General features: G+C 39.9%; 1 protein-coding gene across 2 annotated transcripts in view; it reads right to left on the bottom strand.

The window, feature by feature from the left end:
- The window catches only part of PTPN14 (protein tyrosine phosphatase non-receptor type 14), a 121,333-nt gene that overhangs the window by 8,012 nt on the left and 96,041 nt on the right, over positions 1 to 17,280 (bottom strand). For both annotated transcript variants that reach the window (XM_085300131.1, XM_085300132.1), the window contains exons 13-18: positions 14,297 to 15,789; positions 11,387 to 11,530; positions 10,156 to 10,374; positions 5,936 to 6,064; positions 4,699 to 4,933; positions 2,549 to 2,712 (exon numbers count right to left, since the gene is read on the bottom strand). In XM_085300131.1, the coding sequence (XP_085156257.1) occupies positions 2,549 to 2,712; positions 4,699 to 4,933; positions 5,936 to 6,064; positions 10,156 to 10,374; positions 11,387 to 11,530; positions 14,297 to 15,789 (2,384 nt within the window). The remainder of the gene's footprint in view (positions 1 to 2,548; positions 2,713 to 4,698; positions 4,934 to 5,935; positions 6,065 to 10,155; positions 10,375 to 11,386; positions 11,531 to 14,296; positions 15,790 to 17,280) is intronic.

Here is a 17,280-nt window from a genome sequence, read left to right as displayed (position 1 = left end):
CTTCCCTATGAAGATGACTGTAATTGCAATCATTAGTTCATGTCAGTGCTAAGTCGGAACTACAAGTCAGTAGAGCCTCAGTTAATTTGTTGTTGAACATGTCTACAGCAGTAAGGACGTAACGATGGACACGTTACTTGTTATAAAGCAAGCTACTGACAATATAATCCTGCAGTCAGACCTAAAGGTTTAGCTTCAACCAGCAAGTGCCTAGAAGCCACAGTGACTAAACCTGTACAACTGATTAAAAATGGCTTTTTATCTATATCTGAAACCCTCAAAATGAAGAGATTTGGTTCTAGTTCCAGCACTGTTGCAAACTTTCTGAGAAGACCTGTATCAGAATTTTCAACCTTTTACCTTTTCTTCTTCTTCACCAAAATGCTAATATTTATAAACGTACTTACAAGGAGTCTTTTGAGGAAATCAGCTAACTTATAAGACTGTAGAGCACTTTAGGCAACAAGCAATTCTATTTCAGGAAGAAAGCAATAAAAAGTAACCCTACTTGAAAATAAGCCAGGAAAACTGCTGCATGAAAAAGAATCCTCTGTGCAAAGTGTGATAACATACTGCTTAACTAGTAATAAATGTTAAGTTTAAATTTTTTTTAATTTAATTTTAACAAATCAAAAACATTAACTTAGTTCAATGTTGAGCAGCAAAGTCCTTTAGGAAAATTCTCTTTAATATTAATAATGATTTCCACGAATAATCAAGACAAAGGAATGCTTTAATTAAGAGACATACGAGAAATCCCTTATTAGTGAGTGCTACGATCAGCTCCTAGTGAAGCTGATGAGAATTCCTCTGAATGTAAAGGCCCATTTCCATGCTCAAATACCTAGGTATCTCCTTTAGCTTCAGTTGCTACTCAGCTATTTTTGGCTGAAGAAGTGTCTTCTGTAAACCACAGACAAACTGAGGTGGCCAAAGAGAGTTGCACGACTGTTTATTCCTGGCACACTATTAGCATGCAGAGGTTACTATAAAGCAGACACAGCTAAACACTGCTCACAAGCAGTTCAAATATAGATCCTATAACTATCCAGATTTCCTCTTGAGTGCAGAAACTTCATGGCTGCTGTGTGAATGASAGAAGCAGCTATTTCCAGGTGCCAGTGCATATGGAAATAAGTCAAGCAGTCTGCAGAGTCAGAGCCACTCCTCACAGAGGAGCAGTTACTAAACCTCAGCCGATACATGCAGGCTGCAGAACCCGCAAAAAGTGCATATGGAGGGGGAGATCCTTTCTGTCCTTGCCACCTCCTTGCCCCYAGAAAACGGATTGTGTGAAAAAGAAAATTACGATCAAAAGTAAGAAATAAGAACATGAAAAAATAAGAAACTACACTTAAATGGCAACACAGCTGTCCAAGACAGCTTCAGTCCTAAGAAATTTCAACCAAAGTTGGAGGAAGTTCATCAGAGCTGAAATGGGCCCAGTATCTTCAGGAGATCACCTGCAAATACARTATGGTGCTTCTTTGTGACACAGATCAATCTTGCACTTAACATTTCTCTCCTGRACAAAACGAAGCTCTGCTATTTAAAAAAATGTTGATGAAAAGGAAAGTTCACTGGTATGTGTCTCCTTCAGGACTCACATTTTTGAATGAGCAAGAAAGTTGCACTTCACACAGCACCTTGCACAGAAAGGTCACAGTCCATAATAAGTGAGCACTTCTGCTCCTTCAGGTATGTACACCCAGTGGTCCCTGTGCTGCAAGCAACTCATCCAGTGGATGATTACTGGGAGGGACAGATAATGTGTCTATTTGTGGCTCTTGCTGTATTCTTGTCTCTACAAGAGKTTTTGGTCTTTGAGCCGTTCCTTTGGCAATAGAAACCCTTCGTTTCAATAGCTGTTTTGCACAGGTTGGAACTGCATGGCACACTGGTATCGAGGATGTGGTGTTTTTACCGGACAGCTCCCCAGTGACAAAGGACACAGAAAGCAAATAGCTACACACAGTTGCTGTGCCAATGATGTTGTTCTTAACATTGCAAGATTAGTCTTACAATCTGGAGTAATACTGGCTGTAGCTCTTCAGTGCTCCCCCCTCTACATACACACATTATTTTTTTTTAAAAAAAAGACACAGCTCAAAATTTGTTCCAAATGAGATTAGAGGCAGTATGAGAGAAAGAAAGGAGTCTACATAGTAAATTTAGAGAACAGAAAATATTAGTTAAAAGAGCTTGGAAGCTGGCTAGATYCTCTTTCAAGATGTCCTTGTGGACATGCTGTCTCTAGACTGTTAATTAAACACATGTACAAATTAGACTAAATTCTCAAAAGAGAGAAAGAAGCCCTAGTTTTGAATGCTTTAAATTAATATTAATAAAAATGCAAAATATCAACCCAACAGCAACCTGCAACAAGTAACTCGCCACGCGAAATTTCTGCCTGTTGCATTTGAGGCCCTTGTTTCACAAAAGCAATAGAAAGAAAGCATTTCAATGCCTTTTAATTTTAACCTCAGAAGTGTAGCTAGTTAGTTAAGGAATGAAGTCAGGGCTGGTCATGAGGGAGAAGCTCACTTACCTCATTATGCTCCAAGCACCCAATCATCAGTTCTGTTAGGATAACCACGCCAGTCCTTCCTACCCCTGCACTGCAGTGAACCACGATAGGAGGATTGCAGTTGTTGCTGCTGTCCAACACACTGTTGGTATGGCGACGCACTGACTGTATCTCCTCCAAGTAAGCTGCAAGATAAATTGTAGACAAGGTTGCAGAAATCTATACAGCTAAACATAAAAATTGGAAAAAATATGGAAACAAAAATCATGCTTTGTGAAAATGACAATAATTTACATTTTTTACAACATACTAATTATTTTGGCCTGTGTACACTGAACAATGCTAAATCCAGCAAGTACCAGCTGGGTGTCAATTATTACTTGGGATTTTGGTCCTTCAAATTAAATAGTTCTTCTAAAAAAATCAATTCTGTTTTCCCTTCTGCAAATCTCCAGGTCCCTTAAGCAGATGATTCTAGACATTACTTACAGCAATTCCTGCTATTAGTAGGCTGGGATCAAAACAACAGCTAAGTCCCTTTGAAACTACTGCTAGTTCAAAGCCAATATCAGATGGGAAATGAGCATCCACCTGCCTTTTTTTCCACCCTTTTTCTTTCAGAAAGGAGGCAGACTGTCACCCATCGCTCTGCTCAGACTGTTTCTCTACAGCTAGGAGTCCTTCTGGGGCTCACTGTCCATTTTCCATGCAGTCTAGAAAGTGCAAGAATCAAGAACAGTTATTTTGTGTAACTGTTCATTTAACTTCCCAACAGTCCCAGTGGAAAGTTGGGCAGTGAGATCTGAGCCAAAACTCTCCCACCCTGACTCCTTATGGCATGGCATTGCAGGCCAAACAGTCCTTGTGACACAGGCAGGCTGTGTCTAGAGTCCTACCAGACACATTAAAGCACATTATGAAATGGAATTGTATTTGGTGGCAAACAACATGCAGAGGAAATGGGGACAATCCTGTTCCAATTACTRCCATGCCCAACCACAGCTACAGGGTTTGGTAAGAGAAACAAAGCAAAAAAAACAAATTAGAAATTGGGCAGTGAGAACAAACTGAATAGCTTCGCCTTCAAGGCRGATCCCTTTGCACTCCCTTTGCCAAAGCTGAAATGTTATTTCTATTCCTGCCCTGAAGAAAAAGACGCTAAGAAAAAGAAGCACATGTGATTTACATCAAGCTTATACCATGCAAAGAAGAGCGAGGCACTAAAGCAGTGGAGCTGTGTCTACAGCAAAGTGGAACTAACGGGCCTTTCTGARAGAGGGCTTAGCTTCGTCAGAGCCACACTGCTGTGGCTATAGACCTTTCAGAGGAATTAAGATGGTATCTCCAGCACATCAGTGCTGGAGACCACATACTTTCTCCTTCACTGATAACCTAAGGATCTCTGCATTACACAACCACTGCAGTGCCACAGATGTGGCTTTGGCTAAATAATGGTTGAATTGCTATTACTTAACATAGTAGTGTTTATTATTTGGTAAGGAGTAGGAAATATTATTAAGTCATTAAAGATGAAGAGTTGTATGTTCAGAAATGCATGAAYCAGAACCAAAATTTAATTGGGAAGGCTCTTAGCATTGCCTGGGTAACACATGGTTAGAAGAGTCCATGCTGCCTTGGCAGCAAGTTCAGACTTACTGTGCAGGCGAAGGGGACCTCAGCTACTGTGCAGTAGGTCCAACATACCTGGGTTGCCAAATACTGGCTGTCAGCTCTCAGGGCCTCCTATGAAACTGTGGAGCTGTGCCGTATTTCACTAGTATCTGAGACTACCTTACCCTGGCTTCCCTAACCACATGCCTGTGCAGCCTAATATCTCATACACTCATTAGGTAGCTGGAAAACGGCAATAACTTACATTGACAGATTAGCCACTGGAGGTATCCTGCTATTTAAAATTTCACGAGGCTTTAGCACTGTGGTCAACACTGTTTTTCCCTCCTGTTATGCCAGCTATTTTAGGACTGTGTTCCTCAACCATCTTATCTCCTACCTCTTTTTCCAAATTACAGCAAATCCTGACCAATTTTAGGTCTATGYCACAACGATAACTATTTAATATCAAGTTCAGCTCTAACTAGGTGCACTGAACTGAATTCAGTGTGAGCAAACTTTTCTTTTAGTCTTTCCTCATGCAAGTTAAGAAGTCTTACATAAAAAGCCTTGGACTTCTTCTGGACATCCAAGATCTGGCCAGTCGGTATACTGCAAGTGCCACACAGTCCTCTCCTGTCCAGACAGGAGGTGCTTGACCTTCAGACCTGTGGTCGCATAGCAGCCGGAGTCGGTGCGGAACTTGGTTGTCACCTTGAACTTCCCGTAAGTGGCTGAGCTGTGCTTAGAGCCCAGTTTAGGCCAATAACGATGACTCTTACTTCTTCCTCCCTCCTTAAACAAAACAAAACAAACAAAAAAAATGGAGACCATGAATAAAATAGCCTTTAGCTGTTGCAGTTACAGTTCTCTACAAACAGGGCAAAGAACTCTGCAGATAAGCCAAGTTCTCTTATTTATCTTCTCCCAAATAATGGAAAGAGYAAGCAGTATCCCACAAAGTAAAGAAATTACCCATTAAACACTCAGCTATAATTTATTTCCAAGTCTAAAAATTGGGAATGAGAAGAGGATTAATATTTACATAGGTAACACAGACTCATTASAAATATGAAGAATAAATTCTTGTCTCAGAGAAAAGCCAAGTACTGCCTACAGCAGCTCAAGAAATATGCTCCTCCTTGGGAAGCCTCTCCTTTCAATAGGGAAAGAGATTCTTTTCAGCAACTTTTAAGTATCTGTTGTTAATCAGTCTCAGGAATTGGATAGTGACTTGATGTGCTATGGCACCCCCTGTTTTTGTTAAAAGTAACCAGGCATTAAGCTGAAAGCAATGCTAGCAATGTGTGCCTGGTTTTATAACCTTGCAAATAGTTCTTGGATTACAATAGAAATAACTGTTTTGCTTGGCATACAAATAAAAAGATTTTTTTCTAATGGATACTTCTCCGGAAACAACAGCTTCTGGTCTCTCTTCAGCTGATAAGAGTGACGGTATGCAGAGCTGGCCTTGGACAGGGTGGAAATCTGTGTCATTTTAACCAGGAGCAGTTCAGGGCTCTCAGATTCCAATGGAAATATCTTTGCTTTGTTTGGCCAAACTGAAATGAAGAGGGAGGAGGGAAAGGGGGTGTTCTTCTCATTTCACTTTAGTGCTTGCCAAATTGAATATTAGAAAGTTGCAAAATATAACATTATAGCAGCACAAGCAAATGTTGAAAGAGAATAAAAGGAAGAAGGGCTGTTGACAGAAAAAACAGGTTACTGGAGTGGGAAGTGATGATAACAGGAGATTTGTTCACATCAGAAAGAACTGCATTYGGTGATTTTACATACCTCCTCAGCTGTGACCATGGCTATAACATTCACCCCTTGTTCCCACACCATCTGCCAGAAGTCATGGCACGTGTGGGGCAGAGGTCCTTGGGTGGCAATGTAGTGCCACTCTTCCCCACCTACTGTAACCTGGGAGTAAGGGAGAGAAAAAATACAGTCAGTGCCCCAATTGTCAGTAGTGTCTATGCCAGAACTGCCTTTTAAGCATAAGAGACTGTAAAACCTTTAATTCTTATTCTTTTACTGTAGTTCAAAATTTTGAACAAGAATCATCCTTTTAATAATAGCAAATCTGATAAATCATGATCTGTTTCCAGTTTCCAAGTCCTTTTCTGATGCCCATAAACGTAATGCTTGAGCAAAATGTCACCCATTTTTCTTGCCATTCCATCTGGATCACATAGATGAAACAGAAACATTTATTTAAGGCCCTGTTTCTAAGAGGACTTAAGTTGATTAAGTAAAAATAAGCAGCTGACTAACTTCCTGGTCTTTGTGACAGACCGACAATGAAATAAAAATTAAGCACCAGAGGAAATGTCTACATGCATTTTGCAGGCATTGCATGCCTGCAAAATAATACACAGTTGTCAACATTTTGTACTAGGAAAGCTAAAATCTTCGCTGATTAGGGATTCACTCTATTTTCTACTCAGGCAAAAAAATAATTTCTTAAACAGAATCTTACTACGTCGATCACTGTTAAAGACAGGGCCAAAGCTGTCCCCAGCCTGTGCAGCTATGCCCACGCATTGTGCAGGACACAGAGATCCGATAGCCTGATCCTGGCTTCAGAAGAAATCAAAGCAGACTGTCAGGCTTCATTTCAAGTTGCATCTCCTCACTCACCTTGGGTTTTTTTTTCAGTTTAGATGCTGCAGTCTACTATAGAGTAMATGGAGCATATTGAATGGCTTTCAAACACCAGATGAAATTCACAATTATCCAAAACTATGGTCACGCAAATCTATTTCCCAATACATAACTGACCCAAACACACCTTGGCGGAAATTCCCGTGTGTTCACATGACAACATATAATGAAATAATTTTTAAAGCACTGAAGCAAAGATTTACATACTAAAATGATGTAATACCTTGAAAAGACTCAGCATTATCTTGGAGTTACTTCATATAAAACACTACACTATTTACCTGACTGAGGCAGATCTTCATGCTTAGACAACTTAAAAAAAAAAAAAAAGCCTTTTGTTTGTAAAGTCTATTATTTTATGATCAATCAYTTGCTATTCATCAGGAAAGATTTATATAAAAATCAGTTTTTCAAAGCTTTAGGTACAAGGAACCATAACACTTTTAGAGTTACTAAATATCATTTAAAATATGCTTACCATTTAAAARCCAGGCTAGATGAAGTAATTATTTTGAGAAATTGAAATATTTTTCCTTCTCAGACTAAGACCTTCTAATTCTACATGTTAGCTCAAAGCCATTTTTCATAACAAAGTTATAAATCTCATAGAAAAAGATTTACAACAGAAGTGCTGACACACCCATAAGTATCAAGGTGCTGGCAGATAATGCTATAAGTAGCTATCAATAATTCTGACAGCTTTAAGAGTTTACTATGTTTGARGTAGAAGTCTTCAAATCCATTTTCAGAAATAGAACCAATTTATTTGTTATTCAAACAGTTGCTCATTAAATTGAGCTGCTTGATTTTGCACCTGTAATTAGTGCAGCGTTTGAATGATGAGCAATTTTTCACTGCACTGAGAAAGGTTTGAAAATCTAAAAGATCATTTTCTTACTTCCTATTACGTTATTCTCCTTTGTGGTTGATTGTTAAAAACTCCAAGACCAGTGCAGGCAAACTCCTGAAGTTCTTGTACAGAAATACAAGTTGCACAGCACAGATCTGGATCTGATCCTGTATTTGCATAGTGGTGTACAGTCACGTGTGTTGGTATAGTGTTACTGAGTGGTTTGTGTCAGCACTGCTCCGACTCAAACAGTCAGATGTAATGGTCTTAACTCTTTCTTCCATAGTCCATAAATTCAATTATGGTTCCTGTGTCTGGTATAGATGACAATCTTAGTATTTTAACAGCAAAGTTCAGTGCTAAAAAAGCAGAGAAATCCTGAAACTCTGTGGGGCTTGCAGACAGAGTGGTGGGAGCTGGAATCCTCCAGGCATGGATCTTATCAGGATGATATAGGAGTTTTCTTTGTCTACTGACTTCTGGTCCAAATATCCAGCCTCCTGGCACACGATATGAAAGAACCATAAATAGTCTGGAGGGAATGTGATGCCTGGAACATTTACTGCATTCTAATGCCCTGACTGCAGGATATTAAAAATTGAATATTGGGCTGCAAACACACACACTGTGCCACTGAGGTAAATCTCACAGATGCGATTTCACCTTCTAAGCAAAAGAACATCTGCTTGGCTTCCCTATCTGCCACTTGGAGCGCGAGAGGAAAACACTGGCAAGAACCACTGTCATACACTGAAAACATTTGTACATGTTCCTGGGTGCTCTATGGATGTGAAATGAGAATGAGTGCTCTGACACGCAAGGTAAAATGTGGACCTGTACCTGGCCAGGGAAAATTCCTTTCTGGCTAGTATGGAACTATTTATGTTAGGAATCTCTCTCTCTCTTTCTCTCTCTTTCTCTCTCTCTCTCTCTCTTTTTTTTTTTTTTTTTTTGTCCTCCCATAAAGCAGATGAAAAATTTTGAGTTCAGATATTCATCATCCTAGCCATGCCTGATTATGCAGAAACTCAGTATCTACAACCTACCAGGCTATGGTAGAAATGTGATAATCTGCCAGGATCCTGGTTTAGAAAACTGTTATGAATCAACAGGATTTAGTACTGTAAATCACAATCAAGGGCAGCAATTCTCTTTCTTTAAACTTGAAAGGACTTTATTCCAGGAAAATAAAAATTACCTGGGTGTTTTATTTATTATTTTTTGAATTATTTATTTTTAGTTTGGATTTTGACAATGAGAAAAGAGAGAGAGTCCTGACAATAATAGAATCCATCATCTATGGGAGAGGGGTGCTGTTACTTCTCTCAGGGCAGAGCAGAAGCCAGTAAAGGATAGTTATTTGATAGTATTTGACAGATATATTTATTTGACAAATAGTTATTTGAAGCTTAAAGAACAAGCATCTGCAGTCACTCCAAGACAGCTCAGCAGTAAAACTGCCTATGCATGYAAGTAACAGAGTCAGATAATACCTTAAATTGTTCCTATATTGAATTACCAAATAGAATCCTGAAGTATTTTGACAGAAAGTTATTTTGAAACATAGGAGTCTAATATTGTAGCCAAACAAAACAGAATTATAGGGATCATAGTTATATGGTGTTCTCTTTATGGAGGCTAAATAAATAAATAAATAAATGRACACTCAACCCCCACGATACCAGGAAGAAATCTGTTATTTACATGTACAACTGCAATATCTATGTGAATATGCATTATTCACAGGGTTGCATACGTTGTTTTGGACATGGCAATGCATGCATGGAGCTGCATCTCTGATTTTTAAGAATAAACCCTATACAGTAGWAATGGGGAAAATGATTGCACAGTCAAACCTTGTACAGTGCTTCTGTTAGGCTGTACCAGTCAGTGGCAAGGACCTGTCCTGTCTGGGAACCAAACTGGTTGCTACAGCCCCACAATGACCTGCAAAGCTATTGGCACTGATAAATCACAACATATACTGTTCAGGTGCACAAACCTTCCCACTACCTGAATATCTCTACCAAAAATCTCCACCAGCGCATACCCTGAATATACTTCTCCCTGGGAAGAAGACTCTCTTGCCCCTGCTTTTTGCTGCTCTTTCTTTCACACATAGGGTCATGTCAACTGTATTGAATTGCAGGCATTGGGGCTCATCTCAATCACTTTCATGAGGTTTAAGAAATGGGACATCTTTCTACATTAACTGAGAGAGACATTTCATAAGCAGCTGGCAGGAACAGGCACAAAAAAGTAGGACGCCTCCCTAAAACGACTTCCAAGTCTCTTGCAAATAAATCAACTCATGCATGTTAATTGATCTGGGAATTCAGAGATGCACATGTTGACACAAAGGTACRGTGACGCATTCTGTTTTGATTAAGTTACCTTTCCATAAGTTCCAGAATTACAGAAAACTCTGCTGCACATCCGCTTACACAAAGCCCTAACATATCTTCATTTGCAATGCAAAGTCCAAGGAAGCTTTTACCTTTATGTGTGAAGCATTGATGTAGCCTGAATTATTTTCTTTGGTTGGCACCAGCTCTACTCGATTCTCTTCATAGGGAACAACCTCCCTGATACGGTTGCGCTCAGTGTTTTCAGGCAAGGCAGCAGTGGTGAAGATCCCATCTGCCTTTTTCTTTGGAATTTGCTCGTATTCTGTAAACACCATCCCCTCTTCCAACTTCCTCTTCAAAATTTTGCACTAAGTTTTAACAGAAAGGAATACCAATTGATTAACTCTTCCTAGAAGGATGTTTTCCACTAGACCACATGCATCAGTTCCATACATTTCAGTATGTAACCATTATATTCTCTTATGCTCTTCTTTTGTCCATTGCAGTTATCTAAGGAAACATGACTGAAACCATCTGCAAATTTTACATTTCTACTTTGCACCTTCGTATTTTTTTAAACATTCTGATGTTAGAAAAAGCAACAGCTTCCTAAATATAATCCTCATTCACTATAAATTTGTACACCATTTCATAACAATAAATATTTGTAGAAATATTTTAAGATATTTTAATTTCTCTTTACACACAAAAGCCTCCATTATACAAAGTGTAGGGTGGTCCACACTGCCAAACTTGCATGCATGTAATTTCTGTGGCTGTATAAAACCCCACATACATACAAACTAAGGGTAAATTCTATCATCTGCATACCAGACAATGTAAGTCTGCAAAATTCAAATCAGAAAGCCAGAAAGAAAGATTCTTTGTAAATCTCTCTCAAATTTTAACGCCAGTGACTGGTTTTAATTTCTGAAATTTCTGAAATTCCATATATATGCACATGTGCAACCATTAAGATGGGATTTTTTAAAAAATCTAATTAGAGGCATTATCTGAACTTGTTAGTTGTATCAAAAAAAATGAAGAATAGCATTTAATGACAATCACTACGGAAAGACTCCCTGATCAAGCAAAAAAAAATGTGCAAAATATTAGATTTACAGCCTGATCTTTTATGACACTGGACAATCACATGAAATGCTGAACCACCTCGACTTTCAGTAACTGTTAAAGCCATCTAACATTTTGTTTAACGTCTGACGATGCATCAGTGTTAACTGCAGATCTTTGTCACTTACGGCTCTGAGGACAGTTATATAAGAAATGGTTTCACACTTCAAATGAAATTTTAGTATCTTGGATACTTTATGCTGCTGGGAACAAAAGGAACGAGCAACATTTCAAAAGCCTCCGTCTTACCCTCTCATCCATTGGCACCTTGGCTACTTCATCCTGGCTGTCCTCYGGCACACGAACCCTAGCAACCGAGAGCCCGTTCAGTGCTGCCAACATCAAGGGCCTCTTCTGGGCCTCCAGGCCTGCCATCTTCTGCTTTTCTAGATTCTTTTGGCAAGAAAAGGCACGTTTTCATCTCTGTGTGATTATTTATAATGCCAGTAAAATGCTGGAATGTTTTTTTAATCTCCAAAATCTGCAACTCTCTGGCCAAGGAATGCAGATGATCACCATTAGCATCATAAATTCAAATACAACCTCCATTCTTCCTGTTATTCCTCAAAGGCCTGCTTCTACACGAGCACAGAATTTTAATTTCAAAGAAGCAATCTCAGCATATAATACAGTTACATATAATACATGCCATCAAAAGACATACAAACACAATCTTGAGCATTTTCCTGTAAACATTATTCTGAATGTAGGACACACAAAGCACCACCCCGTTATGCTAAAGCAGAACCACCGTATAGCCAAGATACCCGGGGAATCTTTTAAAAAGCAGTAATTTCAATTTATTGCAACAAAGGGAAAAACGCAGGATAGTTATTTCTCTTCTGCAATGTTAATACTTAAAATGAGAAGTGCTCTGACGCACTCGCTTATTCAAATAGCGCTCACTGTGTATTTCACACTAAAAACTGAGCTCACGGATCCTAGAAACAGAGCGTAACAGCAGCCAGGGAGGGATATTGTTTATCATATTCATGCATCATACACATTGCAACATGGAGAATCTGAGGATGAATTTTAAATTCATCTTGCYGCCCTCCTTATGTCACTGGGAGCTGAAACATCAAGAAAAGAGACAGACAATCTCCAGAAGGAACAGAAGGAGAAATATTTTATTCTATTTCCTTGATAGTTTTTCCTGCCTGCTTTGGAGGGAAAGCTGTGCACAATGGAGGCCTGGTTCACAGCATGTATATGAAAGCTGTGGTTACTGCACTGGCCAAGCTCGGCTCCTGGAAACACACTACTGAACCCGAATGTCCTCAGACATATGCAAATGGATGGATTTTTCAAAAGCCTGTGAGCTTTTTCATCACCACTGGGTTCCTCCAAAACACCACATAAAACAAAACAAAACAACAAAAAAAAGCAAATAAAAATCCCCAAACATTCTGCTGTTTTTCTTATTAGGTTTTTTGAGAAAGCAGAGAAAGCAACAATTTTTCCTTTGCTTCAGGATTTAGATAAAAATTTTATTTTAAATGGTAAAATGGAAAGCTTGTTTTTAAAAGCTYGAGCTCACTGAATTACAGGTGGTATAATATGCAATTCCTGTGGTAAGAGGAAGGTTTATGTCTTAAGATTCCTCAACTGGCCTGAAAGCTTAACGTTAGGAACACCCACCTGCTTTCCAAAAAAACACTTTACCAAATTGTACGTACTGAAAAAATGAGCAAAGGCTGACTTGAATGATTATCCAGAAGAGGACTACTCAAATAACATCTCTAAGCTCTCTTCTCACCTTGATTAGCTTCCTAAAATCCTTTAGGATCCTGCTTTTCCATGTGCTTTCACTCCCCCCAAAAGGTCCAAAGACCATATATACACTTGTTGTTACACCGTATCTCTGCAGGATTCATACATGAAAGATTAAGTTTTATAGTCAGATTTCTGTTTTATGTTTAAAGTTTAAGATTCTGTATGGATTAAGTTCAGTCTGCCACAACATAACTTAGTGGCAAAAGTTTTGAATCCCAACAAATCAATCAGTGCAACAATCAACAAGGAACGAGAAGCATTATACATAACTTAGAAAAAGTCTCTTTGAATRCATGGTGGTATTTATATCCAGTAGTCAGTAATCTAATGTACTGCAAACATTTTATCTTCTGCTCTGGATCATTTGGATGTTTCATTATTTTTTTCCAGCAATGGAAAACTGTTTAAGGCCTAAATTCTGAAAAAAAAAATCACGACACACGCTTGACTTCCTGTGACAGTGGTTGCACTTCCCAGCACGTAACATCAAGGACAYAAATAAGTCACTGCAATGCAAGTGTTCCTCATATTCTTTCTKTCACACACAGTGGCACTGAAGTCTAACACTTTTTACCCTAAATACATTGTGGGCTTGAAAGGACCCTATTTCTCATGTATGAGTATGTGAATAAGGAGGAAAAAAAAAAAAAAAAACAAATAGATCTTCAACCACCCAGCCTCTACTTTCTCTGCTTCTGTAATTAGATACCTGGTCACTTAGTTATTGGCAAAATCAGCAATCTATATTCTGCCATCACCAGTGTTTTATTCAGATAGGTATGTTATAGAAAGCAGCAGGAAAAGCAATTGAAAAAAATAATTCAAAACAAACAAACAAAAAAACTCACAGTCTCTGTTATGTTATCTATTATGTAATATTTAATTCTACATCCCTGGGAAGAAGGAATAAAACACTACCACCAAACCAGAGTTCTTCATTCTCCAGTAAATACGTTTCAGACTCACTCTGCCCTCAAACCCGCTGAAGTGGAAAGGGAGCAGACCTTCAGGGGTTGCTTTGCGATCGGCCCCCTCTTCACTCAGCTGTGCGATCTGCCGCCCTTCCTTTTGCTGGCATTTCTGCCTGCAAGATCACCCAGATTAGCCCTCGATCTGGCCAGCAGCAAAGACATGTGAGTGATAATCACAGGGAAGCAGTGGAAAGCACAGTGAGAGTGCATGGATAAATCCCTTCACTGGCCATATGGACCCCTGAAATCAAATTGTAAATGGCACTTAATACTGCATTTCCTAACCTTAAGCAAATCAACACTTTCCCACTTGCATGCTACTCCTAGTTTACTAACAAGTTTTTTGGTACATAAAAAACCCTGTATGATTACCATGCTTCAAGAAGTCACTGCAAGAGTGAAAGGCACTTACCCTCATCATGATCTCTCTTTCTATAATGCTGTCTTCAATAGAAAACATTTCAGACACAGGCCTTTCCTTGACAGGCTCCTTCTTGACCCTCTCCTTCACGCTTGTGAGGTCAGGCTCTGAGATAGAGGGCCCAAGTGAAGAACCATTTATTGCCACTTGATCAGTTCGAGATACACTAATGGCCTTGGATGGCCCTGGCCTCATGGCCTTGGCCCTAGCTACAGCCACAGAAACGCTAACATGGTCCTGCCTCAGAGCTCCATTGCTGACACTTTTACGAGGCCCAGGATATTCTGGAGGAGGTTTATTTGGTATTCTAGCCAAGGCAGCTTGCAACTGAGCACTATATTCCATGTTCTCATGAAGGGCTGTTATCCGCGACACGGATTCTGCAGCTTCCTCTTCCTCTTCGCTTTCGCTGCTATGTATCAGCATTGTGGCATCTGAGAATGTCTTTTTATGATGATAATGAGGAACCTGCTGAACTTCATGTCCCATCTGAACTGCCTCTTCTGGCTGCACTTGCTCTCGCAAAGTATTCCTGCGTGGCAAAGGAGCGTTTAAAGTTTTTAATGCCATGGCTTCTATACCACGTACCATGTTGCTGATGACCTCCAAGCTATGGCGCTTGTTCACAGCTGCATGATGCTTCACTGCCAGGAGGGGCTCGCTGACCTCCTGCAGCGACTGGCGGACGACCGGCGAGCTGTCCTCTTGGAATGTCTTTACCGAGAGCTGGACCTTCCGAGTGACCAGGTCAGGACTGCTCCCACTGACATATTTGTGCCGGTGGCTGGCCAGGTCAGGCGTGCTGGTGGCAGGACGTGGGCGTGGATAKGGAGGTGGGGGTCGGAACAGATAGTTCTTTAACATATGAGCAGTGTTGTAATTCTGGCTGCTTTGCAGCTGCATATTAGCCAGTTCTGGCGTGCTAACTGTGTGTGAGATGGCACTGGCTGCTGTCTTATTTTGCACAGTGTTATTAGGGTTCATTTGGTCAGAGGGGGCAACAGGTTTGTTATAGCCACCGCCACCTTGGGGACCATAAGTCATAGTGTAAGGATGTCTCTCTCGAATCTCAGGCTGACTGTAAACCAAGTCTTCCGGCTGGTTGTAAGCATGTGTATTTCCAATATTGAGATTCCTCAAAGACTGACTTTGGCTATCCATCTGGATCACTCCTCTCTTCATTTGCCTCATGACAGTTTCATAATCCGGAGTTGGCCGGTAAGATGGTACTATGATTGCACTATGTCTGTGGCTAGGGATATAGTCTGCTCTCATGATATCACTTCCAGGGATGCTCAGATTGGAGGACATCGGAGATGCCTGAATGAAGTTCTGTGAGCGATTGAGGGAGTTCATGCTGTGGGCGCTGCATACGCTCCCATTGGGTCCATTACCATTCAGGTAGCTGAAGTCCACAGGACACCTGTCCAGACTAGTCTGAGATCTACCGTAGAACGTTTCTTCATTTCCATGGAAAATGCTGTCTGTAGAGTGGAGATAAAGATGAAGACAATGTAACATACAAGGACCCATTCAATGTTATCAAAACTTCAAATTCGTTTTCCACCAATGATTAAAGAGGCAGCTTAGTGTACAGCTGCAAGGAACATTTGGTCTTGGGAGCATCCTTGAGTCACTGATACTGAACTAAAACAAAACTACGGACATAAACACTACAGCCATTTAGCAAAACATGGTAGCTCAGATCCTTGCGGGAGACATGAAAGGGGAAAGAGAGGAAGTGTTTTTTGCCTGAAATGACACGAAAGAACAAAGGTATCTTCTTCCTCAGCATCCTGGAAGGATKCACTGCTACTGCCTTAAGAATCCAGCACTGCTAGCCTGTGGTAATCCCCAAATTTCTTTTCTGTTTTCTGTTGATGACTCTGCTCTCTATTACTCAAAGTAGTAGACGACTGTGAAACTGGAAATCCTACTTCAACCTGAACAATAGTTTTGGGCACCTCCAGTGCAATATAGTGAGTGATCAAGACTCAGAAAAAAAAATCTATAAATGCATTAAAAGAAAATTAAAKGACTCAACAAAGGATGTTTGAGAAGGAATCAACAGGACAAAGATGTCATCTTGCCTCACATTGAATGACTTTACCACAACACTGTCCATGTTACCAATCTTTTAACAAAAGAGTTGCAGGTCCAAAAAATGTTAACACCAGTTTGTTATTCAGTAATACAGAGAAGTCTGTGATAAAGTTAAGGGAACTTTCCGGTTCTTCTATTCCCCATCATAGCCTCTGATCCATACATAGTGAAATAGTGCCAGATATCAAATCTTCTACTATATGCAAGGAACCATACCAAATACCTTAGCGCAAAACTTATCAAACTCTATCTTCAATTAAGTCATACAACCACAGCTTTAAATTGAATAGCTAYTGAGTATGGCTAAGAGCTCCTCTGCTGATGACAGCACTTCAGCTGTACCTCTCATGAATGGCAGAGAAGATAACCTACAATTTTGGCTACAGGTATTTCAAAAGATGGTGTGGTTAAGGGTGTAAAACTCGAGCCATTCAGAGGTTCAGTTCTATTTCCAGCCTTGATCAAAGTAACCTGGTACAACCTCTTAGACAATTTATTTGTTGGAGTGGAAGGGAGGAGGTAGAAAAAGTAGGCAACTCTCTAAGTCGATAAGGATAGCAATGCAGTGAAATGCTGATGAAAATCAGCAGAAAAGACCAGAACATTGACTTCTGATATCTTCTGAAAAGATATTYTCTGCCTCCTTTTCCCTCACTCCATTTCTCTCCCTGCCCCCAGCTGGAACAGCCTTTGAGTACAACCATCATACTTTCCTTAGAAATCACTTTTCGGTTCATTGGACTGGAATGCCAAGTTTCACGTCCATACAACCATGCACAGATATTTTAGAGGAATTTGAAAAGTGAAATCGGACTTTAAACAGAAGCCTTTCTGCAACATTAACTATAAAATCGCTAGTTCTCCTCCAGCAA

The sequence above is a fragment of the Rhea americana genome, unplaced genomic scaffold (genome assembly GCF_003343005.1).
Source record: "Rhea americana isolate MKP2758 unplaced genomic scaffold, rheAme1 scaffold_160, whole genome shotgun sequence".
In the NCBI taxonomy this organism is placed as follows: Eukaryota; Metazoa; Chordata; class Aves; order Rheiformes; family Rheidae; genus Rhea; species Rhea americana.
The sequence above is the reverse complement of the archived record's forward strand: the minus strand, read 5'-3'. Positions and strand labels throughout refer to the sequence as shown.